This window comes from Mirounga angustirostris, unplaced genomic scaffold (assembly GCF_029215605.1).
Source record: "Mirounga angustirostris isolate CCGP_5_RB_7025 unplaced genomic scaffold, mMirAng1.0.hap1 SCAF_13, whole genome shotgun sequence".
NCBI lineage: Eukaryota > Metazoa > Chordata > Mammalia > Carnivora > Phocidae > Mirounga > Mirounga angustirostris.
Genome location: NW_026991721.1, coordinates 59,539,827 through 59,566,877, shown reverse-complemented (window position 1 = coordinate 59,566,877; position 27,051 = coordinate 59,539,827). Strand labels below are relative to the sequence as shown.

General features: G+C 41.9%; 1 protein-coding gene across 1 annotated transcript in view; it reads right to left on the bottom strand.

Moving 5' to 3' along the window:
* The window catches only part of DNHD1 (dynein heavy chain domain 1), a 79,977-nt gene extending 52,926 nt beyond the window's left edge, over positions 1-27,051 (bottom strand). Inside the window, exons 1-8 of the mRNA XM_064575855.1 lie at positions 26,991-27,051; positions 25,896-26,730; positions 22,519-22,692; positions 17,278-17,481; positions 17,091-17,201; positions 15,298-15,454; positions 2,660-3,145; positions 2,475-2,526 (exon numbers count right to left, since the gene is read on the bottom strand). Of these exons, the coding sequence (XP_064431925.1) occupies positions 2,475-2,526; positions 2,660-3,145; positions 15,298-15,454; positions 17,091-17,201; positions 17,278-17,481; positions 22,519-22,692; positions 25,896-26,730; positions 26,991-27,051 (2,080 nt within the window). The remainder of the gene's footprint in view (positions 1-2,474; positions 2,527-2,659; positions 3,146-15,297; positions 15,455-17,090; positions 17,202-17,277; positions 17,482-22,518; positions 22,693-25,895; positions 26,731-26,990) is intronic.

The following is a 27,051-nucleotide window of genomic DNA, read 5'->3' as shown; positions in this document are numbered from 1 at the left end:
GCTGCATTTTAAAATGTCAATCCAACGGTGAAAAACCAAATAATATAGACGTTCACTGTAGGTTCCTTTGAATGAGTCACTCAGACATTTTACACACAGCAGCAAAGCGGCTTGTCAAGCATATTTATACAACTCTTCATCTCTTCAGAATTTCTTAGTCACAGAGTGGCAAGAAAAAAGTCTCTCTTCTCTTTCAATGATCAATCCACTCACTGCTACACTGCTTACCTCTATTCTTTCTCTTGCTGGTCATACTGTTCATACCTCACACACCCAAGACACCCGCCCCCCGCCCCCAGCCACATGCAGCCCCCTGGCAAAAAAATACAATAATGACCGGTTCATTCTTTGCATTATATCTCTCAGCTAACTTCAAAGCCATCCCAACCAAAACATATACAAAAAAGTTTATCATAAAATATCAAAAAGATACACTGATCTTGGTAAAGTTAATATAAAAACTTTAAGTTCCTGAACTTGACACCTGCCAGATGAGAAAAATCTTATCCAGTTGTAATTTCCCAGTTTTAAATTGCAGAAAATTCCTGATAAGATTGTAAGGACATCAGATAACAATATTGATCATCTCTTTTTAGTTGCAAAATGTTCCAGTACTAAGACTGTTCTCTGGAAAATGTTGGAGAATGCAGCCTAAGACTGCAGGATATGCTGCACCTGTTTTATTAGTAATAGGCTGGGTCTTCTTCTAGGGACCAGAACCTAGTCAGTGTGTAAGTTTCTACTGTAAGGGGCTGATTTTTCATATTTTTGAAAATATACACAGAGGCACCAAAATCATTTTGTAATTTGGTTAAAATGCCATGCAAATTTTGCCTCACTTAAGTAAAAGATTTCTCAGATAGATGTACATTTCTTAAAGACTACTAGTTGTGTTTTAACTACTCAGTATTTACTTTTATTAAATGCTACTCCAATTTTCATAAAGAACTTAAGAAAATCCCTAAATCAGAACTTTGGTTCTGGTTCCTCCATGTTATTACTTCGATTTTCCATGCTGATCTTTTTTTTTTTTCCTTCAAATTTTGATTCCGAAAAATCTCAAATATGTAGAGAAGTTTAAAGGTACTACAAATCCCTTTATCCATCCACTTTGATTCAACAGTTATTAACATTTTGTCACATTGCTTTGTTTGTTTTTCCTCCTCTCTTTCCCCTAAAACATGTGAACGTAAGATAACAAGCATCAGGACATTTAACCCCTAAATATATCAGTCTATGGTGTTCTTTTAAAAGTAGAAGGGGTGGGCAAACCTCTCGGGTCCCCTCCCTCTTTGGGAGCTTTGGCCTATCGCCCAGTAAACTTTGCTTTGCTGCCCACGAAGAAAAAAAAAGTAGAAGGGGTAACCCAAGACACTGCAAGTAAACATTTTCACTTTCATTAGAACTTAGAATAAAATTTTTAAGGTTTTTATCTGTTTTGCCATTCAAAGAAAATTACTACAGTATGCCAAAATACGAATTAGTATTAAATGGGAGAATAATGTGAAATATCTGGTTTATTTCTATCTTTAATACTAGTAACAGTAAGAAATTACTATCTATAGCATGTATCACTACGTGCTGAGCACTACACTAGACATATTACCTCTTTTAATCCTGCAAGTTAGGTATTCTTCTTATTCCCATGTTATAGGTTAGTAAACTAACATGTTTGGTCCCACTGTATCATGTAAACAAACATCAGTTGTCTCTACCCATTATCCTAGATTCACTTGAGAAAAGAATGTGCCCAAATTGGTGTCATCCGTAAAAGACATGGACTCCTTTCAATGAACCTTTTCCTCCCCTGTCACCTATTTCCTAAAATTAACTTCATGTCTTTAAATCATCTTCATGAAAACATACTAGTTGAATTAAGGGCGGGGGGAGCACCTACATGTCAGATGTGACTGAATGCCTGTATTGATTTTATTTGTAACTGGGTTAGTATTCCAAATAAAGGAAGTGTGAAGATGTATTTCCTCCCTGGTGGTTCACAAGTTTGAGGACTGATAACCAGTAATAACTGGTAACCATAATGGCTCAATAATATTAATGGATTATCCTATATGAAATAAAAAAGAGCTGTATGAAATAAAGCAAATATTGAACAAGCAGAGTTCAAGTAAGTACAAATTAACTTAGCAATCAAATTTAACAGGAAACAAAATGCCATTACAACATTAGAGAAAAGCCTCACAGAGTTTGGATGAACCAGAGGAAGGACAATGTACTCACTCACATTCTTTCATACACCTCTCATTCCACTCGACTGCATGCACACACATACACACAAGCACACACCTGAGTGAGCAAAAACATGCCCCCCCAACACCTGTGTGCACTACCCAGATACAGCTGTTCCATCCACACCCAAGGTCTGATTCTATGGCCATGCCCTTGATACTGTGCATGTGCCTGTCCCCCTCCTTCCACCCTCCCTGCCCCCTGCCTAAGTCTCCTTACTTAAATACCTTCAGAATACAAGGAGTCGCAGGGGGTCTTCAGGTCTGGAGATTGCATTACCTTCATGCCAAGGTATGTAGAGGGGGCAGAAATGGAAACCAGTGAGGGTTCAGACCAGGCTGAGAGCTTCTAATTACACAGAGGATAGGAATTGGGAATTCCTACAGCCAGCCCCCTGCCCAATCCAGAATACCTTCAGGACAGAGGCCTTGACAGACTGCAGGCCCACATTTAAAATCTGGATCATATTTTCAATACACGGCTCATGAGACAGCTGGCCATGATTGTCAAAGACCAGCTGGGCTGAGAGAAAGGGTTTCTTCCTTGGGGCCTGTAAGGAAGGGCCAGGAGAGGTCAGGGGGCTACATGTCAGTGTCTGCTGCCTGCCTCTGCCCACCTCCCCACATGCCACCCACCACCTCACTTGCAGCATGTTGGCCACAAAGGAGGTTATCTCCTCCTCTACGATAGACACAAGGCTCTGGCAAATCATGTAGTCTACTAGGCGGGCCAGCTGTCCCAGCCGCAGCAACCAGGCCTCTGCCTGCTTCAGCTTCTGCTCCAGCTGTTGGCACTCTACCCTCTGAAGGTATACGGAGCGTTGGTCCGTCCTGATCCTCTTGCAGTTTTTCACTCGCTCCTGCAGGCCCTGTTGCATGTGATACGTATCCTCGTGAACCTGTCAGCATAGAGAGTGGGCAACGAACTGAAGGAGGATGGAGGACAAACGGGCTACCCACTGGCCTCTGCAAAACTCGCGGGTCTCAGAGCCTGAAACCTAGCACCTACATATTCCCAAGGAGGGCTGCTTTTTAATAGAGAGTAGCCCCCAAAATCTTTCAGTGACCAGAAAAGATGCAAAATGAAGAACATACATTAAGAGGTCACACTGCTAATTTGATAGGCCAGGCCTGTCTACTAAAAAGCCCCTGGGGTAGACCTCAAATAGAATTTGTGCATGTGTAAACAGAGGGGTTTACAACGCACAAATTACATAGAGAAGGAGAAAGACTGGATAAGTAAGGCTCAGCAATAATTCCAGGACATGGATTCCAATCACATGGCCTGGGAGGTGTGGCCTGCTGGCTAGCATAACACTCCTTTGTGTGACAGTGGAAGGGGTCTCTGGCTCCTGAGACTTTCCACTGGGGGTGGGAAATGTGGGGTAAAAGTCTAAGAGCCTCTTTATGGGTCCTTCTCACATCTGGGAGGTTTCTTGGCCTACACAGCCGCTGACAGTTGCCACCTCTCTGGACAGAGGGGAGACACCAGCAAGATATGCTTGGCCAGATGGACCGACTGTCCCTGACGCTCTCCTGTCCTTTTTGATGTCTGGTAGAGCCTGTGATTAGAACTAACTGGTGTGTGTGGATTGTATTCTACACTCACCCTGAGTTCAAATCCCAGTCTTTGGAGACCCAGACATAAGGCACTCGAGGCCTAAGCTACACATCATGCACAAACGTGCCCTCTGACTTGGTGAGATGTTCTCTTCCATGCTCTAGAAATACCCTCTGTACTAAGTGCTTCCCACTTCGTAGCCCTTAGTCCAGTGCATCACCACTATCTAGTTACTCGTGTGATTTGTCCACTACACTGCAAATTCTTCGAGGAAGGCCTTCGTCACATCTTATTTCATTTCTCTTTGCTTAACCCAGTGCCTGGCACAGCTACTTCCAAAGTTAACTATAAAAAGAATGTAGCACTCACACTGAAAGGGCTTACTGAGCACCAATTAGGATAAAACCACACAAACAACAACAATAATTACTATACCAGATCATAATTAGTATACATTTTTAAAACCTCACCACTGAGGGGTAACATCTTCAATACCTTCAAAGTTATGAGGAAATTTTTTTTTTAAAGATTTTATTTATTTATTTGAGAGAGAGAGAATGAGAGAGAGTGAGTACATGAGCGGGGGGAGGGTCAGAGGGAGAAGCAGACTCCCTGCCGAGCAGGGAGCCCGATGCAGGACTCGATCCAGGGACTCCAGGATCATGACCTGAGCCGAAGGCAGTCACTTAACCAACTGAGCCACCCAGGCGCCCCGAGGAAATTTTTTAAACCTGGAATTCTGTATGTAGCCACAGTATCACTGAAGATTGGAGATGAATAAAGACATTTCTAGATATACAAAGACCCCCCAAATTTACCATCTACAGATTCTCTCTGAAAAAAAATATACAAAAGTATATTTCTGAGAGAGGAAAATGAATACAAGAGCTACAAGAAGCTTTGATGAGCAAAGACATTTGTAAAACATATTGCCAAGTCTAAATGAGTAGGCTGCAAAACAAGAATCCTCACAACCATCCGGAATTAAATTCCAGGGAATCTTAACATAAGCATAAAGCATACTAGGAAGGATGGAGGGTGAGGAGAGGATGAGAGGTGAGAAAGGAAACCAGAAGAGCACTAAAGTTCTTATTGTGCTTGGGAGAAAGACGTGGATACAAATCCACACTTGACATTCATTCACTCAAAACACTCACTGAGCACCTACTACTCTATGGCATAACCTATGAGGAGCACTAGAGGTATAGGAGTGAATGAAACAAATAAAAGTCCCTACCCTTTTGGAGGCAGGGGGAGAGATACAATAAACAAAATAAGTAAGTAATTTATACTATATGTAAAAAGGTGATAGGGCTATGAAAAGAAAACAGAGTAGGGAAAGAGAGATCAGGAATGCTGGTGACAGTGTGGGTTTGCAATTAGGGCTTTTAGAAAAAGAGATGAAAGAGACATTGTTATAAAAATATAAGTGGAACGTGGGCGGGGGGAGCAAGATAGCGGAGGAGTAGGAGATCTGGATTTCGTCTGGTCCCAGGATTTCAGCTGGATGGGGATCAAACCATTCTGAACACCTACGAACTCAACAGGAGATCGAAGAAAGGAATAGCAGCAACTCTCTGAACAGAAAAGCGACCACTTTCTGGAAGGTAGGACGGACGGAGAAGTGAATCTGAGGCGATATTCGGAGAATAGACGGCGGGGGAGGGGCCTCCGTGGGCCACTTCTGGCAAGTGATAGAGCCGCAGAGCACAAAATCAGAACTTTTAGAAGTCAGCTCCGCTGAGGGACGTCGCTCCAGTGGCTAAGTGGGGGTGGAACACTCGCTGGGACAGTGTGGTCTCAGGACCCTCGGGGTCACAGAAAGACTGGGGGTGCCTGAGGGCAGCAGAGCTCCCAGGTATCGGAGCGGGGAAGCCCGCTGCAGAGAGGGAGCCGAGGCGCGGGCTCTCAGCTCGGGGTTGCCATAAACTGTGATCCGCAGCACAGTCGGGCCACTGTTCCTCCAGCAGGGACCCAACAAGTGGCAGATCAGGGGAGACTCCCCTTCCTCCCCAGGGAGGAGCAGCACGGGAGCACAGCGCAGGGATCTGCTGGGTTTGAAGACTCCACATGGGGGTCGGGTGCCAGAGATAAAAAACGCTTGGTCACAGGCCAGGTGAGCATGGAGTGCGGCCAGAGGCCGGGGAGACTGGAGTGACTGACTGCTTTTCTCTGGGGGCGCACTGAGGAGTGGGGCCCGAGTTCTCGGCTCCTCCAGGACTGAGATTGGGAGGCCCCCATTTTCACTCTCCACCTCCAAAGCTGTACAGAAAGCTTGCAGAGAACAAAAGCACCCGAGAGCAAACCTGAGCAGATTACTTAGCCCTAACCGGGCAAGGGCAGGGCAATTCCACCTCTGGCAAAGACATTTGGGAACCACGGCAACAGGCCCCTCCCCCAGAAGATCAGCGAGAACAGCCAGCCAAGACCAAGTTTACCGATCAACGAGAATGGCAGAACTCCAGGGCTAGGGGAATACTGCACATAAAATTCATGGGTTTTTTACCATGATTCTTTAGTCTTTCAAAGTTAATTTTTTAAATTTTCTCTTTTTTCTTTTTCTTTCTTTGTTTTATTTTGAACTTTTCTTATTCCCTTTTTCAAACAACATCTTATCAATCCTTTTTTTAAAAAAATCTTTTCTATTTTTCATTTTTAGAGTCACATTCTATCCCTTCATAGTAGTTAACCTTATTTTTGGTATATATATATATATATATATATATATATTGTTCTCTCTTAAAATTTTGGGATACAGTTTCTTCTAACAGATCAAAATATACCCTAAATCTCTAGTGTATGGCTTTGTTCTAGTCACCTGCCTGATCACATTCTCTCCCCCCCTCTTTTTTAAAATCCTCTTCTTTCTTTTTTCAACCAACTTCTTATCAATTCCTTTTATAAAATCTTTTATAACTTTCATCTTTACAGTCATATTCCATCCCTTCATCATATTAACCCTTATTTTTGTACATATATAAGTTTTTCTTTCTTTACAATTTTGGGAGGCACTTTCTCTAACAGACCAAAATATGCCCAAAATCTAGTGTGTGGCACTGATCTATGCACCAGCCTGATCATATTTGATCATATTCTATTTTTGTTTTGTTTTGTTTTTGTTTGTTTTTATCTTTTTCTTTTTTTTTCTTTTTTCTTTCTTTCCCTTTCTTTTCCCCTGGCTTCAGGTCTTTTCTGATTTGTTTAGAGTATATTTTCTGGGGACGTTGTTACCCCGTTAACATTTTGTTCTCTCTTTCATCTGTTCTCCTCTGGACAAAATGACAAGACAGAAAAAGTCACCTCAACAAAAAGAACAAGAGGCAGTACCGACTGCCAGGGACCTAATCAATATGGACATTAGTAAGATGTCAGAACTAGAGTTCAGAATGATGATTTTAAAGATACTAGCTGGGCTTGAAAAAGGCATGGAAGTTATTAGAGAAACCCTTTCTGGAGAAGTAAAAGAACTAAAATCTAACCAGGTAGAAATAAAAAAGGCTATTAATGAGGTGCAATCAAATATCGGGGCACTAACTGCTAGGATCAATGAGGCAGAAGAGAGAATTAGTGATATAGAAGACCAAATGATGGAAAATAAAGAACCTGAGAAAAAGAGAGATAAACAACTACTGGATCACGAGGGCAGAATTCGAGAGATAAGTGATACCGTAAGACAAACCATTAGAATAATTGGAATCCCAGAAGAAGAAGAAAGAGAGGGACAGAAGGTATATTGGAGCAAATTATAGCAGAGAACTTCCCTCATTTGGGGAAGGAAACAGGTATCAAAATCCAGGAGGCACAGAGAACCCCTCTCAAAATCAATAAAAATAGGTCAGCACCCTGACATCTAATAGTAAAACTTACGAGTCTCAGAGACAAAGAGAAAATCCTGAAAGCAGCTCGGGACAAGAGATCTGTAACCTACAATGGTAGAAACATTAGATTGGCAACAGACCTATCCACAGAGACCTGGCAGGCCAGAAAGGACTGGCATGATATCTTCAGAGCACTAAATGAGAAAAATATGCAGCCAAGAATACTATATCCAGCTAGGCTGTCATTGAAAATAGAAGGAGAGATAAAAAGCTTCCAGGACAAACAAAAACTGAAAGAATTTGCAAACACAAAACTAGACCTACAAGATATATTGAAAGGGGTCCTCTAAGCAAAGAGAGAGCCTAAAAGTAACATAGACCAGAAAGGAACACAGACTATATACAGTAACAGTCCCCTTACAGGCAATACAATGGCACTAAATTCATATCTTTCAATAGTTACCCTGAATGTAAATGGGCTAAATGCCCCAATCAAAAGACACAGGCTATCAGATTGGATTAAAAAACAAGACCCATCAATATGCTATCTGCAAGAGACTCATTTTAGACCCAAAGACACCCCCAGATTGAAAGTGAGGGGGTGAAAAACCATTTACCATGCTAATGGACACCAAAAGAAAGCTGAGGTGGCAATCCTTATATCAGACAAACTAGATTTTAAACCAAAGGCTGTAATAAGAGATGAGGAAGGACACTGTATCCTACTTAAAGGGTCTATCCAACAAGAAGATCTAACAATTGTAAATATCTATGCCCCTAACATGGGAGCAGCCAATTATATAAGGCAGTTAATAACAAAGGCAAAGAAACACATCGACAACAATACAATAATAGTGGGGGACTTTAACACCCCCCTCACTGAAATGGACAGATCGTCTAAGCAAAAGATCAACAAGGAAATAAAGACTTTAAATGACACACCGGACCAAATGGACATCACAGATATATTCAGAACATTCCATCCCAAGGCAACAGAATACACATTCTTCTCTAGTGCCCATGGAACATTCTCCAGAATAGATCACATCCTAGGTCACAAATCAGGTCTCAACCGGTACCAAAAGAATGGAATCATTCCTTGCGTATTTTCAGACCACAATGCTTTGAAACTAGAACTCAATCACAAGAGGAAAGTCAGAAAGAACTCAAATACATGGAGGCTAAAGAGCATCCTACTAAAGAATGAATGCGTCAACCAGGAAATTAAAGAAGAATTTTTAAAAATTCATGGAAACCAATGAAAAAACACACTGTTCAAAATCTTTGGGATGCAGCAAAGGCAGTCCTAAGAGGAAAGTATATAGCAATACAAGTCTTTCTCAAGAAACAAGAAAGGTCTCGGGCGCCTGGGTGGCTCAGTTGGTTAAGCGACTGCCTTCGGCTCATGTCATGATCCTGGAGTCCCGGGATCGAGTCCCGCATCGGGCTCCCTGCTCAGTGGGGAGTCTGCTTCTCCCTCTAACCCTCCTCCCTCTCATGCTCTCTGTCTCTCATTCTCTCTGTCTCAAATAAATAAATAAATTTTTTTTTAAAGATTTTATTCTTGTTAAAGAAACAAGAAAGGTCTCAAATACACAACCTAACCCTACACCTAAAGGAGCTGGAGAAAGAACAGCAAATAAAGCCTAAACCCAGTGGGAGAAAAGAAATAATAAAGAACATAGCAGAAATCAATGAAATAGAAACCAAAAGAACAGTAGGACAGATCAACGAAACTAGGAGCTGGTTCTTTGAAAGAATTAACAAGATGGATAAACCCCTGGCCAGACTTATCAAAAAGAAAAGAGAAATGACCCAAATCAACAAAATCATGCATGAAAGAGGAGAGATCACAACCAACACCAAAGAAATACAAACAATTATAAGAATATATTATGAGCAACTATATGCCAGCAAACTAGATAATCTGGAAGAAATGGATGCATTCCTAGAGATGTATCAATGACCAAAACTGAACCAGGAAGAAATAGAAAACCTGACCAGACCTATAACCACTAAAGAAATTGAGGCAGTCATCAAAAATCTCCCAACAAACAAAAGCCCAGGGCCAGATGGCTTCCCAGGGGAATTCTACCAAACATTTAAAGAAGAATTAATACCTATTCTTCTGAAACTGTTCCAAAGGTAATTGACTCTTTATCACCTATGATAAACTGGCTCACCACTGAGGATGCACACATGATTTTTAAATACATGTTGCAGGGCGCCTGGGTGGCTCAGTTGGTTAAGCGACTGCCTTCAGCTCAGGTCATGATCCCGGAGTCCTGGGATCAAGGCCCGCATCGGGCTCCCGGCTCGGCGGGGAGCCTGCTTCTCCCTCTGACCCTCTCCGCTTTCATGCTGTTTCTCTCTCTCTCTCTCAAGTAAATGAATAAATAAAATCTTTTAATAAATAAATAAATAAATAAATAAATAAATAAATAAACACATGTTGCAAAATGAAAGAATAGCAAGGAGAAATTAATAAATCTATAGTTAAAAGAGGGGCTTTTTAACATATATCTCTCAGAAACTGAAAGATAAAGTGGATAAGAAAAGTTATCACAGGGGAAGAGAGGAAAAAATGAAACAAGACAAAACCAGAGAGGGAGACAAACCATAAGAGACTCTTAATCTCCGGAAACAAACTGAGGGTTGCTGGAGGGGAGAGGGGTGGAGGGACGGGGTAACTGGGTGATGGACATTGGGGAGGGCATGTGTTGTAATGAACACTGGGTATTATATAAGACTGAAGAATCACAGACCTCTACCCCTGAAACAAATAATACCCAGTTTAAAAAAAATTTTTTTTTAAAGTTACTGTGGCTGTAGAATATTTGCATAAAACAATGAATGAACTTGGTCTAATATAATTTTCTTAGACTGGATTCCCCACAAATTTGGGGAAATGTGATTTATTGAAGGCATGGTCTTCAGGAAACAAGCCTCTAAGGGAGAGCAGGAAGCAAAACAGGAAAGGGGAAATTGCCAAGCAAGAGCTCAGCTAAGGCTGTTCTTGGTCTGATGTGGTGAGGGAGGTGGCCTTGAAATGAAGACCCTATTGTAGAGCTGTCCCATGATGAAACAAGGAACCAAAAAGAAGGCAGAGGAACTGTGACATAGGAAAGAGAATAAGGAGAAGTGACCACTAAATGCAATGCAGGATTCTGGACTGGAAACAAGAAAACAAGAAAAAACAAGAAAAAAAAACAGAAATAAAGGACATTCTTGGAATAACTTGCAAAGTTTTAATAAGGACTGTGAGTTAGATAAAAATTGTATCAAAGTGAAATTTCCTAATTTTTGATAATTATACTAGAATTATGGAAGAAAGTGCCCTTGTTCTTAAGAGAAACACACTGGCATATTTAAGGGTAAATGAATTTAATATCTGCAACTTAAACCTTTCAAATGGTTGAGGAAAATAATGTATACATACATAGAGGAAGAATAAGCATGAATGATAAAGGAGACAAACGAACTATCTGGGTAAAAGGTAGATGAAAATTTATTATACTATCCTTGCAACTCTCCTAATAAATCTGAACTTATATAAAAATAAAAAGTTATACAAGAAAGAAAGAAAATGGGTTTATCCCAGTAATGCAAAAGTGGTCTAACACCGACAGTTCACCATATTAGATTAAAGGAGAAAAATTCCCATAATCATTTAAATAGAAGCAGAAAATAAATCACTGGACAAATTTCAACATTCATTCATGATAAAACCTCTTAGCAAACTAAGAATTGATGGAAATATCCTTAAAAATTGATAAAGGTTATCTACCAAATGCTTACATTTTTATATCATTATTTATTTAATGTTTCAAATTTTAGTTATTTAGTAATGCTACAGTTTAATGGGCAGCTTTTATTGGGCACAGAGTACAAACTTGGTTCTGTAACAATTCAGTTACCAGGTGGGATGATGACCAATCCTCTCCTTCCCCTACATCACCCCCAACTTCTGGGGTGACTGCCAACAGGGACAAGTTCCATTCCATCCCACACAACAGCATAGAAAGTGGCTCTACATGTTGCCTTTGCTTGTCTTTTCACTCTGTGGTGCTTTTTAAAAAGTTAATTGTAGTATAGATAAATGTCTTGATTTTTTTATGGTTTATATTTTTTATATTTTGTTTAAGAAACCTTGAGATAATAAAAATGTTACACTGTCTTCTGGAAGCTTTTTGGATTTTCTTTTCACACTTATGTCTTTTATCCATCATGAACTAATTTTTGTATAGGGTACAGCAACTATTAGAAAACAGTAACATTTTAGGGTGCCTGGGTGGCTCAGTCATTAAGTGTCTGCCTTCAGCTCAGGTCATGATCTCAGGGTCCTGGGATGGAGCCCTGCATGGGGCTCTCTGCTTGGCAGAGAGCCTGTTTCTCCCTCTCCCACTCCCCCTGCTTGTGTTCCCTCTCTCGCTGTGTCTCTCTCTGTCAAATAAATAAATAAAATCTTTAAAAAAATTTTTTAGAAAACAATAACATTTTAAAATACCATTTATAATAGCAACAAAAAAATATCAAATATCTAGTAATAAATCCAATGAAATATATTCAAGACCTCTACAGGAAACCTATAAAACCTTAGTAGGAGAAATTAAAGAAATCAAAATAAATGAAGAGATCCATGTTTATAATTAGAAAGTGAAATATTATTAAGATATCAATGCTCCTTCAAACTGATTTACAAATTTAAAGCAAGCCAATAAAAAATCCCAGTAAAATTATTTTGTGGAAATTAACAAGCTGATTCTAAACCTTATATGGAAATTCAAAGAACCTAGCATAGGTTGTATAATAAATGTATAATAAAAAACTTGTATAACAAAAAGTTATAGGACTTATAATACCAGATATCAAGACATACCATAAAGCTACTATAATTAAGATGGTGTAACACTGACAAAAAGACACTTGCAACGATGTGGATGGAACTAGAATGTATTATGCTAAGCGAAATAAGTCAGTCAGAGAAAGACAAATACCATTTGATTTCACCCATATGTGGACTTTAAGAAACAAAATAGATACACATAGGGGAAGGGAAGGAAAAACAAAATAAAATGAAAACAGAGAGGGAGGCAAACTATAAAACACTCTTAACTATAGGAAACAAACTGAGGGTTGCTAGAGGGGAGATGGGTGGGGGGATGGGGTAACTGGGTGATGGGCATTAAGTAGGGCACTTGATGTAATGAGCACTGTAATATTATATGCAACAGATGAATCGCTAAATTCTACTCCTGAAACTAATAATACAGTTTATGTTAACTAAATTGAACTTAACTAAAATTTTTTTAAAAAAACAGATAAATAGACTAATGGAACAGAAGAGAGTCCAGAAACAGACCCACACGTATAGTCATCTGATTTAAGAAAAAGACACCACTGTAATTAAGTGGGGAAAAGATGGGTTTTTTTCAATAAATAGGAAAAATAAAACTTGACTCTTACCTCACACCATACATAAAAATTAATCTGAAATGTCTCATAGACCTAAATATGAAAGAAAAAGTAATAAAAGTTCTAGAAGAAAACTGGAAAATAGCTACATGACTTTGGGATAGGCAAAGTTTTCTTAAACCAGGACTCAAAAGGCACCAACTAGAAAAGGTTGATAAAATGAACTTCAAGAAAATTAAGAACTGTTAATCAAAAGACACCATTAAAATAAAATAGTAAAAATGGTAAAATTTTACCCATTAAAATAGTAAAAGGGTAAGCCACAGACTGGGAGAAAATATCTATAATACATATATTTGACATAGGACTCATATCTAGAATATATAAAGAATTCCTACATATTAATAGGAAAAAAAACAGATGGCCCAGTTAAAAATGAGCGAGAGAGTAAGACATTTCACAGAAGAGGATACCAAAACAGCCAATAAACATATGAAAAGATGCTCAACAACCTTGGTGATCATAGAAACACAAATTAAAATGATAATGAGATACCACTGTATACCAGTTTGGCTAAAATTAAAAACCCTGACAATACAAGTGTTGGTGAGAACATAGGGCAACTGGAAATCTCCTACATTGCTAGAGTAATATAAACCTGGTACAACCACTCTAGAAAACTGTTTGGCACTGCAAAATATACATATACCCTATTCCAGCAATTTCACTCCTAGAACATATACTCCAAACAAATGAGTGTTTATATCCACCAAAAGACTTGTACAAGAATGTTCATATCAGGGGCGCCTGGGTGGCTCAGTCGTTGAGCATCTGCCTTCCGCTCGGGTTGTGATCCCGGGGTCCTGGGATCGAGCCCCACATCTGGCTCCCTGCTTGGCCGGGAAGCCTGCTTCTCCCTTTCCCACTCCCCCGCTTGTGTTCCCTCTCTAGCTGTCTCTCTGTCTCTGTCAAGTAAATAAATAAAATCTTAAAAAAAAATAATAATGTTCATATCAGTATTATTCATAATAGCAAAAACTGGAACAAACTCAAATGTCCATCAACAGGAGAATAAATAAATTGTGGTACATTCAGAGAGGGAAATACTACATAGCATACAAAAAAGTGAACCATCACTACTTAGAAGATTATGGATAAATCTCACTAACATTATGTTGAGTGGGAAAAAAAAGGCCAGCCATGCTGATTCCATTTATATGAAATTCAAAACCAGACTAAATAAATCTATGGTGACAAAGACCAGAGTATTGGTTACCTTTGTGGGGGTACTGACAGGAGAGGTACAAGGGAGCTTGCTGAGATATTGGAAATGTTCTGTATCTCGATCTGGGTGGTGGTTACATGGATGTATATATATGCAAATATTTCAACAAACTGCACAGTTAAAATTTGTTTACTGCATATAAATTATACCTTAATTAACAAAATAAACTACTGACTGTTAAAAAATTATAACGAGTTTTGTAACATTAAAACAAAAGTGGGATTTAGGAACTAGGAGGTAGAGAAAGGCCGTAGAAGAGCTTGCCCCCACCTTCTGCCCTGTTTAGCTCAGTGCAATGGCAGGTCCAGCTGTTACTGTCTGGAGGCTAAAGGAGCCACAAGGAGCCTCTTCTACGTTATTTCTCATGTTCACAAAATCTGGGTGGGTCCCCTCTCTTGGAACTAGATGATCCCTGCAGATGGTGATCAGCCAGACAACTGTGTAAATATCCAGCCCTACCTGACAGACAACAAATGATAGCGACAGAAACGAACACACAGCAGGGCCTCCAGGAACCCTAGGCAGGGGGCATGTACTACAGATGCAAAGTAGGCATAATTAGGAAGGACGCCATCACTGGATGCTTCTACCAGCCACAGTGGCCTGCCAAAGGTTCAAATAGGTTCAAAGATAAGCCCAGCAGCATAAAAGATCCAGATTCCAACTTTCAAATTCCCTAATGCCCTCGGCACAAACAACTGAAGAAAAAGTATTGTTATGTTTCTTCTCCTCCCTGCTCAAGGCCACGACCAACCCTTAGGGAAAAGGTTGAGTCCAAGCCTCTGCCCATCTATAATCGATCCATCCACTCCACAACAGAAACTGCTGTTGCTGCGCAGGACCCTGGCTGCGAGCCAACTGCAGCATCCAGACCACACAGGGGATCCCAGGAGAAGCTTAAGCCAAGAGGACACTGGAACTCTGGCAAGCTCACCTTGGAGAACAGGGTCACGATAAGCTGGAGCGTCTTACCAGTTGCAGGATGGATGTGCAGAGGTGCAGGCAGCGACTGAGCAGCCGCAGAGCCTTGTGGTTCTCCTTGGCTAGAGCCCGCTGCAAGTCCAGCAGCTCATAGCATCGATCCGACTCTTGGGGGAGCCAGGATACAGAGCGCAGCTCCTGCAAAAGCCTGGGATCAAGGGCGAAGCTCATCAGAGCCGGCATCTCAGCCTTCTTTCCTTGAATACCTTTGACCTCTTTCTAGCCCAGCTCACCTCAGAATAAGCAAAGGTCAGGAAGGGTCATAATATTCCTAGTGACCTCCAGTGACAGCTTCCTCTTGGAGAGCTCTTTGGAAGAATTCAAGCTGAGGAAGTTGCTGGCTGGGGAATTCTTTGGGAAAGGCCTGGGGTATGTGCAAATGTTAATACTAAGTGACCTTTCTGCTAGGAGAGGGTCAAATGATCCCAAAGTCTGACTTAGAAGGAGAGACTACACAGGCTTCTTCCTTGGAATAGAGGAAGCTAAGGGCCCTAAAAGTCTAGGTGGACAGATGAGTTTTAGGATTAAAGGTGGTGAACCTCCAACTTCTCCATGGGCTATCCCTGAGAAAATCTGCCTCTGTTATCCACTACCACCCCACCCTCTCCGAGAACTCTACATCTCTAAAAATACCTGAAGAAGACGAAAGACCCCAAATAAGCAGAGGATGATCATAATGGGTGTCATTTTATTCGGTACCTATTAAGAGGCATTTAACATGGTATTTTATATTTACAATCTCACTTTATTCTCACCATAGCTGTGTAGTAGAAATCTTCATCCCTAGTTTTCATATCAGGAAATGAGGCTCAAAGAGCAAAATCCCTTGCTAGTATTCAGGATTTAAATTCAGATCTGTCCAGCCTTCAAGCCCTCATGCCTTTAATTATACCATGATGATTAGGCTAGACTGGAGGATCCCTAGAGCAAAGGTTGCAAACTGGTAGGCTGTGGGTCAAATTCAGATTGAAAATGTTTTCATATGTTCCACTAAGAGTTGTCCAACCCACTGTTTTAATAAAAATTTGAGTTAACTAGGTAAAATTAAAGCACTTTAAAACAAAATGCATATTTCCAGGAAATCCTGAAAAAAAAAATAAGGCAGCTGGCAAGCTGTACCCATATTCCCAGTGGTAACAGTCAGCTGGAACTGAGTAGTGACTGTCCTACTTACATGTAGCCTCCAGATTGCATTCCCCACAGTCCCTAATGTACTGCACCTAACCCACTGCATTTCTTCCAGAGCTCCCGCACAGGCCCCATAGACATTTGAGTTTGCATCTTCTGTCAGAGAAGATAATTAGAAGTGGCTGAGGAGCATAGGAAAAGTAAAAAAAAAGTACTGAAAATAGGAATAACTAAGTCCCCCACCCCCCCAAAAGAATCCAAAAGATACATGGAAAAAGTAGAGACTTTGGATTCACACACTGAAGGTATATCCCCAGATCCAATAGTTAATAATTGTATGATCTGGGGCAAGTTGATGTGGGGAATACACAATTGCAAGAAGATATGCTCAGAATACATTATTCAGAAAAAAAACCAAACCTGGTTACTTAACAATATGTCAAGTATGACCACATTTGTATATAGGTGATAGAAAAAAAGACTAGAAGGATTTGCAACAAAATGTCTGTCGTGGTTAGTTATGTGTGGTTAAGATTAAAGATTTTTTTTCCTTCATGCTTTTTTGTGTTTTCCAAAATTTCTACAAGGAGCACGTTAATACTTTTTGTCAAAATAATTTTAAAACATCCATTGGCAGTGCGTTTTGAAGACCCTACCTGCTAATATGCAGAAGCCCAGCTCCAAAGTGGGGCACAGCCAAGAGCAGGTGCTTCCCGAGGAAAGTCCGGCACCGGTGGAGCCCCTGTAACGTCACGCTCCTCTTCCAACTACAGATCAGAGGGCAGGGACATGCTATTGCTCCCTGCAGCCCTTGTCCCCAAACCCCATACCAGCACCACCTACCGGGTCAAGGCCTTGTATAAGAGGCAATATTTGAAGAATGGAATGGACTGGAGCTGCTGCCAGAGGACAGAGTGGCGGTGCCAGGTGCCCAGCGTCATTGTCTCACTGCCCTCCACAGGATGCACATGCAGGATCCCAAAGGGAGAGAAGATGTAGTGCTCAGGGTTCACCTTCTTTGGTGGCACCACCATCAGGCTATAGGGCCTTTAAAAAAAGAGCTCTGATCAGCAGGAGCCCTGGGAACTTGTGCAGGCTTCAGGAAGGGACCAAAGAAGAGAGAGCAGAAACACGGAGGCAGGGATGAAGGCAGAGGAGAGTTGCAAGAGGGGAAAGAGAGCAGAATGATGTTCAAACTAAAAAAAGGAAACAGATATTTTGTTAAAGATTTTATTTATTTATTTGAGAGAGAGAGCGTGCGTGCAAGAGAGAGAGCACGAACAGGGGGAGAGGCAGAGGGAGAAGCATACTCCCCACCAAGCAGGGAGCCTGGTACTGGGGTCATGACCTGAGCCAAAGGCAGCCGCTTAACCGACTGAGGTTAAATATTTAAATATTTAAATATTTGTTTGAGGAAACAAATATTATTAAGAATAAATGGAAGCCAGGGGTACCTGGATGGCACAGTCAGTTAAGCGCCCGATTCTTGGTTTCAGCTCAGGTCGTGATCTCCGGGTCGTGACACTGAGCCCCAGTGTTAAGCCGTAGTGTGGGCTTCTTGCTCAGTGTAGTCGGCTTGAGTTTCTCTCTCCCTCTGCCCCAGCCTCTGCGCACTCACACACTTGTGTGTGCTTTCTCTTCCTCTCTCTCTCTCTCAAATAAATAAATCTTAAAAAAAAAAAAAAAGAATAAATGGAAGCCAAAGATAGAGGAGAAAAAAGAAAAAGGCACCTAGCCAGTTCTAAGGCATTCGTATCTCCAGATCCAGATACTTTACATCTTATCAAATCTAAGATGCCATCAGTTGTAAGCTGCAGCATTCTTTTTTAATGAAACACTAAAATTTAAAATGCTGCCAATGTGATTCCACCAATTCGTAAGATGCATCACAATTTCAGAGATGTTAAAATGTGAGAAAAAGTACATCTTAGAAATGATAAAATATGTATATCTCTAGGTACTGAAATAACACACAGAGATCATTAGGGGGTGCTCTTTGGAGTAAATGAGAATGAGGAAAAGCAGGGGGTGACTAGAAGGCTAGACACACACAAATCAAGAGGAAAACTGCACCCTAGAGAACCAGACAAGTGCCTCCAGAGCCATCTTAAAATCCTACTAAGTTCTCTTACTTCGGCACAATGCACCTACATCCCACACTAAGTGGCATTTATATGCAGCTATACAATAGTATCTAGTTGCAGGAGACTAGTTAGCATAATGCTATGTTTGGGCACATTCAATAAAGCAAATTTATCCATTTTTATTTTGCAGTTTTATTTTCATAACTTGGAACCAATAATATTTTTAAGTATTAAGTATATTTTAGAGCCCTTTAAAAGCTATTATGTCTCAGGTCCTATGCCTATAATGCCTAAGAGATAAAATGGCCCTCCTCTATCTCTTCTCTCAACTTTCTAGAATACATTATTAAGCAAATGACTTAAGAGAATTTAGATAGAGAGGTGCCTGGGTGGCTCAGTCAGTTAAGCGTCCGACTGTTGATTTCGACTCAGGTCATGATCTCACTCAGGGTTGTGAGATTGAGCCCTGCGTCAGGCTCCCAGCTTTGCGGGGAGTCTGCCTGAGGATTCTCTCCCTTTCCCTTTGCCTATCCCCCGGCTCATGCTCTCTCATGCACTCTCTCTCTCAAAATAAATAAATAAAATCTTAAAAAAAAAAAAAAAAGAGCGTTTAGATAGATACCAGAATGAACTCACTAAATCAAGTCATATAAAAGCTTTGTTTCCTTTCTGACAAAGTGACTAGATTTTCCCAAGTACCCTTTCCCCCAAACTATTTCTTCTGAAGTAAAGAGGAGTTAGAACTTTGTCCAAGGTAGTTAAGGGAAAAATATAGGACTTAAAACCAAATCTACCTGACTCAAGCCACCCCTCTTAACCACTGGGCTTCTTCGATTCCCACAGGATAGCCTCCTATCCCAACTGATCCCAGGCTCTCCCAAGGGATCCTTCCCCTATGACCTTTCTAATGAACACTACTCCTTCTTTTTTCCTTTTTTAAAGTTGCTTTTTTCCTCTTCTTCTCATTTATGATTTTATAGAGTTTAGTTAAACCATTTATCAAGTTTCCCTTCTGTCCAAGCACTGTGTTGGAGATGAGGACAGAGAAATAACTACTACATAGTCCTTGCCCTCAAAGGGCTCAGATCAGTTAGAGTATTAAGCGATGCTAGAGACTATTCACCTGCTTCCAAAACATTGCAAACTCTATGCCTTAATGAAACACAGCAAGTTCTATACTGAACTCATCATTTACTGCCTTTAAATCTGTTCCTACTCTGGATCATTCATTCATTTATTCATTCAACAAATGTTACTGGGTCTCTACTCTATGCCAAACTGTTCTAAACTCAGGATACATTGTTAAACACAACAAACAAAAATCCCTGCCCTGATGATAAATGTAATAAATGAGAGGGGAAGAAAAGCAGAGGCAAAGGAGGTTGGCAGTGCCAGGGGAAGGTGGAGGGTGAAGATGGGACAGTTGAGCAAAGGCTCTAAGGAAGTAAAGGAATAAATTCCTTTCTGAGTATGAATCAACATCTAGGAAAAATACCAATATAACATTGAATCTTAAATATATTACAATTGAAATAAAAAATGTAATAAAAAAATCTAGGGCAAATACAAGAAAAATTGGGCAAATTCAAACACATTGAAAAAAACCCTGATACTCGACAAATAAACAAAACGAAACAATAAATGCCAAGGTTCTGCTTTTACTGATGGTACAACTAGAAATTTGGAACTAACACCCTCACTTGAGAACAACTAGAAAAAGGCAAAATAAGTGAATAAAATATGAAAATCATCTGTATGAACACAACAGAGAACTCGAAGCTAAATGCCCTGGGCTCTGGGTTGGGACCCTGGTGACATTATAGGTTGAAGCAGAAAACACATCCCTCCTGGGTGTGGGCCCCAAGCTGCAGCCTCTGATCTTTGGCTGTCTGTGCCTGTGCAAAGCTCAACTCCTCTTCTCAGTCTTTCAGGAACAGATAGTGAAACTGACACACAATTGCTGATACTGGAATCGACAGGCATCTCTGTTTGGGGAAAAGCACCACCAAATGCTAAAGACACTTCACTGGGTTTCCTTCTTTGGCAGATGTTGGTCCTATAATTATCCACTGCCTTTTTAGTTCTCTTGCTCATGGTTTCTTGTCTCTCTATGTCTAATTATCTTTGATGGTGCTGCTTCTCTGATTATGATGGAGCTGATAGTTTCACGTTCTAAGCTTGTAATTTTCTCTTGTGTAAGCTCTCTGCCACAGCCAGTAAGCACCCCATCCCACATTGACACCATTACCATTACCTCCAGTCAGTCAAGTGTGGTGGCGCCTGGGTATCAGTAGGTAGTTCATCACATTCAGCCACAAGTGATAATTTAATTAGTCTTGATGTCACTACATGTCATGGATTCCTAGTATCCTATATCCCATTAGCACAGAGTTCAGTACTGTTCAAGGTCAAAGACATTGAGAAATCAATCTCAGAATTCCATATTTGAAGTTCATTTCCTTTCATGAGATCAGTAAGGGTCCAATCAGGAAAACAGAAACCAAACTCGGCATTTCAACAAAGTGAATTTAACAGACAGCATTTTTTTTTTAATGGGTTGAAGAAATGAAAAGCAAAAAGGGAACACTGAGATAGCACAGATACAATAACCACAGGAATCGATGCCAACTCTAGAACTAGAGGAACAAAGGGAAGGAACTGGATTCTCAGAAGCTCTGGGCCTGGAGGAGGGGCTTGTGGAGTTGGGATCTGGATTTGTAAGGAGATGCTGCTGGGCTCCTACTGGTACCGAAGGAGTTTGGAGGAGGGGCCATGCAGTCAAGATGCAGAACTCTGATGGGTAGGTGCCCCCCAGCTCAGAATCATGAAGAAGCTAATTCAGAAGTGCCTACTGTCGCCAGGGTGAAGGACCGGTACTGACAGAAAGAGCAAGCGAGGGAAAGAGAAATACCCTTCTCTTATCTTGCTGTCCAGTCTCCTTCTAACACCCTCTATTAATCAAACCTAAACAGGTGGTCAGCTGAAAAAGGAGGAATAAAGTTTGCAGAGTCTCAGCCCCAGTATCTCGAAGCAGGGAGAGGAGAGGAAAGTTAGAGCCAAAAGACAATTGCTTAACAACTGGCACAATGCTCTCAGTGAAAATATGTTAATGAACTGATTAATGAATGCATGGATAATACGGATCAGTAGGGCTACATAAACTCAGGAGAAAGAGAGCAGTGTATGCAGGAAATAAGGCTTTCTGGGAGGATATACGATGTACGTCTTAAGAGCATGGACTTCTGAGTTAAGACAGTCCTAGGTTTGTCTGTTTCTACCACTTACTTTGTGACAAGTTACTTAACCTCTTTATGCATCAGGGCACTCATCTCATATATGGAAATAATAATAGCACCTACCTGGTAGGTGAAGGTTAAGTAACACGTCATGTGTTTATTATTATTAGCACAATGCCTGGAAAAACTTAATTAATGGTAATTGTTGTTATTTCTGGGAAGAGATGGGACTTGAATCAGGCTTTAAAAAATATGTAAACTTTAGAGCTAAAAGAAGAAAATGAAAGCCTCCTGAGTCATGTGGAAGGAGGAGAGACTTGTTTTTATAGCCCCAGGGATAAAACTAGGACCAGAAGGTAGAAGTTAAAAGAAAGCAGATTTTGGTTCAGTCTAAGGAAGGGGATACCCTGGCAAACTCAAAGCTTTGTCTCACTATAAAGATTCAAACACCTGACTCCTGTATTGGAGTTGGGAGAGACAACCATTAAATTCCCTTCTGAGGCTATGACCACATGTTTCTATCCTCTTAGGAGAGAATAAAGAAGACAGAACCAAAAGTAGAAGAGGACGACTAAAACCAAAGGTTGTGAGAGCAAAGGGGAGCAAAACAGAGGTGCAGAATGGAAAGGAGGAGGCTGAGAAGCGAAGAGGGAGGGAAACTGGAAGACAGAGGAGAGGCAGCTAGAGAGGAGGAAGGACAGGAGACAGCATGGATGGAAACCAGGGAGTGGTCAGAGTAGAAGGGGTCAGGACACACCTCTTACCTAAAGTACCGGCTGGGAGCTACATTGAGATAGAGGAAGTGGATCTTCTTCAGGTATCTCTCTGTCTTCAGAATGGTCTTCACCTGGCTACCCAGGAGGGAAGTCTGAGGTGAGAAGCTAGTGCTTCTCTTCTGGAAGGTCTCCTTGCCAGGAACTTCTGAATCAAGCTGAGGCCTATACAATAAAAAATCAGGAGAAAAGAGACCAAGCAGGAGGTCAGGTTGGCACTGTTAGCCAGTGAAAGGAGAAGCTAGATCAGGTGCCTAGGAGGGCGTGATGTGGTCTTGCCAGAGCCTGTCTACCACCTATACCCACAGTACTCACATACTGGGCAAATATAGTCAAACAGCTATATTCACACAGACCTATGTATGAACAACCCCTCCCTTTCTGATACATGAATAACCATTCTGGACTTAATGTGATTACTATGAAGTCAGTATTACAGAATACTGAATAAAAGTAATAGGAAAACTTTGTTTTCCCAACTCATCACCTTGCAAGCCCACAGTCCTGGATTTCTCCTCCATAGGAACCTTCCTAAGGTTCTAGATCTATCTTTGCCCCATTATGCCTGCTTTCCAACTCTGCATGATCTCTTTGCCTGTGACTCTTGCTCTTCCCCCATCACCACCCAACTTCTAGTTTCACAGCCTTTCCTTTCCAGTCAGGATCCAATGGTGCATCCTTCGTCCCCCTCAAGCCTGCACTGGTGCTCTCAATCTTCTCACCTTTCCAGAACACCAGCCAACAAAATTGATATGAAAATTAATTATCCAAGACACCAAAAACTAATCACCTGGACTAATAATTCTGGTTGGAGTGACCTCAGAGCACGAGCCAAACAAACAAAAAATCTGAATAATTAAACTTAGATTTAATCTGTCAAGTATACTAACGTCATTAATTGACCCAAACCTAGATAAACAGAACAAGGTACCCCAGGGATAACAGTGCAATCCTATTCTAAAATTCGTATCAACAATAGGGTTTGTAACTTTGATGTTGGATCAGGATATCTTAATGGTGTAACAGTTTAAAGTTTCATTTCCTCAACAATTAATGTCCTACATGATCTAAATTGGTTCAGAAGATTGCAGAACCAGGAATATCAGCTCCTCTATGGATTTCTGGTATCTAATCTCAACTATGGGCTCACTCTGCTCTGATATCTTCATACAAGTCCTCAAGCGGCTCTCTCTTTCAGACTCTTCAGCTGCTATTCCACAGGCCTCCACCTACCCCTATGCCCAGCCCTGCCAGGCCCCCGTCCCATCCCCTTCTCGGCCTCCTTCTCTGCCCAGAGAAAACTGGGGCTCTCAGCCATGAACTAACTTCCTCTAGTTCAGCTGCCTTCCCACACAGGGAGTCTGCACAGACTCCCATCCTAATCCCCTCCTAATCAACTTGAGAGGAAGCAATGTCCTTTCTTCTCTGCAAAACTAATTCCTCCATTTGTGCTATGGATCCCTGATTGCTTCTTCGTGATGTATCTTCAGGCTCTTCCTTTTCTTACCGTTAGCCTATATTTACTCATTCACTGTACAGATAGTTATTAAATGCCCACTGCTCAAGCACTGCCTGAAGGGCTATGAACATCTCTCCATCTTTTTTTTTTAAGAGTCCTATCCAGACACTTTTATTTCCCTCTGTCCTATTATTTCTCTCTCCCTTTCAAACCAAGCTTCATGAAAGAATAGTAAAATGTTATTTCTACTTTCTCATCTCCCATTTGCTCCTGAATGCACTAAAATCTGGCTTCCTCCTCACAAAACTCCCCTGAAATAAATCACACTCACCAACTTCCTCCTTGTTACTAAAACCAATGAATATTTTTCAGATTTTTCTTACTTGCCTCAGTAGCATTTAATTCTACTAACTGCTTCCTCCTCATTGAAACTCTCCTCTTATTTCCCCTCATAACCTGCAAGATATTTTGTTAATAACTCCAATCTAAACCCAAACCCCTCTGATGTGCTTTCCCCTACCTGTATACACACACACACACACACACACACAGAGGAACAGCCAAGAGAAAGGCAGTATTCTCTGATTTTTTAGCACTTACCACAATTTGTAATTATATTTTACTAGTATCAACTTATTTAATACCTACTCTCCTAACTGTAAAACTCCAAAGAAAGAGATTTGAGTCTGTTTTGTTCACTTCTGTATCTCCAGCATCTAGCAGTTCCTGATACATTTTGGATATCCAATAATACTTATTGAATGAATGGATGCCTAGGGCAAAAGGCCTGGAGAACTTCATGCAAATTAAGTCACATTAGCTAGGCCTCAGGGGTTTATCACCAGGTTCAATGAGAAGGCATAGAACTTGACCCCTTCCTAACATCTCAGCCCATTCTCACTTCCATTATATTTCCCAGGAAAGGAAACCTACTCAGAGCACAGGGCAGGTCTTTGAAAAAGAGTCTCCTGGGGGTATTGAAGACATAAATTGTTGGCACTGGCCCCTTCCATCAGGGCCCCAGGAGCCTATCTATCTGTCCACCATATGGCTCTAAGTTTTTAGGAAAAACTTTGACCCAGCCATAAACTTACAGCAAAAACTGAGGAAGCCAACCTAGATTAAAGGTAAAGCTACTATTCTTCCCACACAGTGAATATGTCCTAGACAAGCTGCAAAGCACTTAGAAAATCAGGCCAGAGGATGGGGGGAAATTCTTAGACTAGAGTTAGAGAACTCTCAGAAGAGGAGGTCTCTGTAGGTATTGTGAAATCCTGAAAGAAGCAATGAGAACCAGGTGGGGGGGTGGGGGGAACAATCAGCACTCAAGGGGCCAGGATACCCACACCGGCAGGGCAGGAAGAGACTCTGGAAGGGTCAGAATGAAAGTCCCATTTGGCAGTGCTGCCAACTCTGATCTGCTCTGGGGCTGGCTTAGCTCACATAGACATGAGTGGGAAGGTCCCTCAGACATGCACTCACCTAGGAACACCCTGAGGGAAGGACCTGTACCCAACATCCAGCACCCAGTCCTGGGTAGGCCCAGAGGCGAGGCTCAGGGATTATGAATGAGTAAGAAAAAGAACTAAGGAAGCTTCTAGCACCATCTGAGAAAGAATGGACACTCTGGAAACTCAAGCTGTTTTCTGAAGCTTTGGCTTCCTTATAGCTGACTCTTGATTTTCATGAATTTCTGCACTGCCCAATGGGGATGAACAGTAAGACCACTCAATTTATTTGCAGACAAAAAGGAAGAGAGAAGCAGCTTCGACCAGCATGGCTTGGGGTCAGGCTAATGCCTAAAGTCAATAGCGATCTGGCTCTAGACATCCAAGTGACCCTAGAGGAACCCATAAACTAGCTTCTTTTTCTCGTCCGCTCAAAGCCCCAGTCTGGGTCCCTCACTTACTTAGTCTCTGCTCTTCCAACAGGTTCCTCCACTGCATTGTCAGTGCCCCTGCATTCATACTGTATGGGGATGTCTGTCGCCAGTGCCAAGGGCAGGAGGCTAAGGCCATCTAGCCACCAGGCCTCTCTCAGGGCCACCTGAGCACCAACAATACCCAGGCTGTGCTGTAGCTCAGGCAGTGTCAGTGGTCGCAGCCATGTAGCCAACTCCTCCCCTACTTGCTGCCCACCCCACCGGGCCTGCACAAAAGGGCAGGCTGGGCGTGGGGGCCCACGATGGAACTTCTGCTTCTGGGGACAGCACTCAATATGGGAGGCACCCTCTAACAAAGAGGTATCTGGGGGGAAGGCCTGCTCAATGGCATCTAGCAGGTCCAGCTGGAACTGGGATTGGACCCAGGGGGCCCGGTGGGACAGCTGCTCCAGGAAGGGCAGCAGATCAAGGCGACCGACAAGCAGTGCACGATATGGAGGCAGCAGACGCAGCACGGCATGCAGGTAGTGCCAAGCTGCGGGGCTGCCGTCCTGCAGCACAGCTGAGAACAGAGTTTGGAGCTCCGCCACCAGGAGCTCCAGCACCGTGGGCTGCTGTGACTGGCTCACTGCCTTCAGGAACTTCCTCTGCTGCCTCTGATGGTCCTGGGGCTGCTCTTCTGCTTCTGGAACACAGACGGAGTGCTGGGATTCATGGTCTTCAGATGCCGCGTCTTCAGGAGACGGACCTGCCTTCTGCTCTGAGACCAAGAGGAGCTGGGCATTCAACTGCTGTCGAACTGACCTCGCCCACTGTTCAGGCTCTGATTGCCAGTTCCAGGCTCCTGGCTGCTGGGTCTCACCTGCTTGGCCCAGCCCAGGAGAGGAGCAAGAGAAGGGGCCTTAGGCTCTGGGCCAGGGATGGTCAGGGTCTAAGGTGCTGGGGGAAGGGGAAAGAGTTAGGACAGGGAAATGGATGGAGCTGCAGGCAGAGCCAGAACAGCAGAAGACAACTCTCCCTACAGCTTCCCAAAAGCCTCTGGTAAGAAGCAGGCCCAAAACAGGCGGGGGCCCTCTTTGCACAAGAGTTCCTTCCCACCACCCAGGGTACAGTTCCCCTCACCTGTAAGGGGTACAGGAAGCAATGGAAGGGAAGAGAGACTTATGTGCTGGTGAGGTTCCAT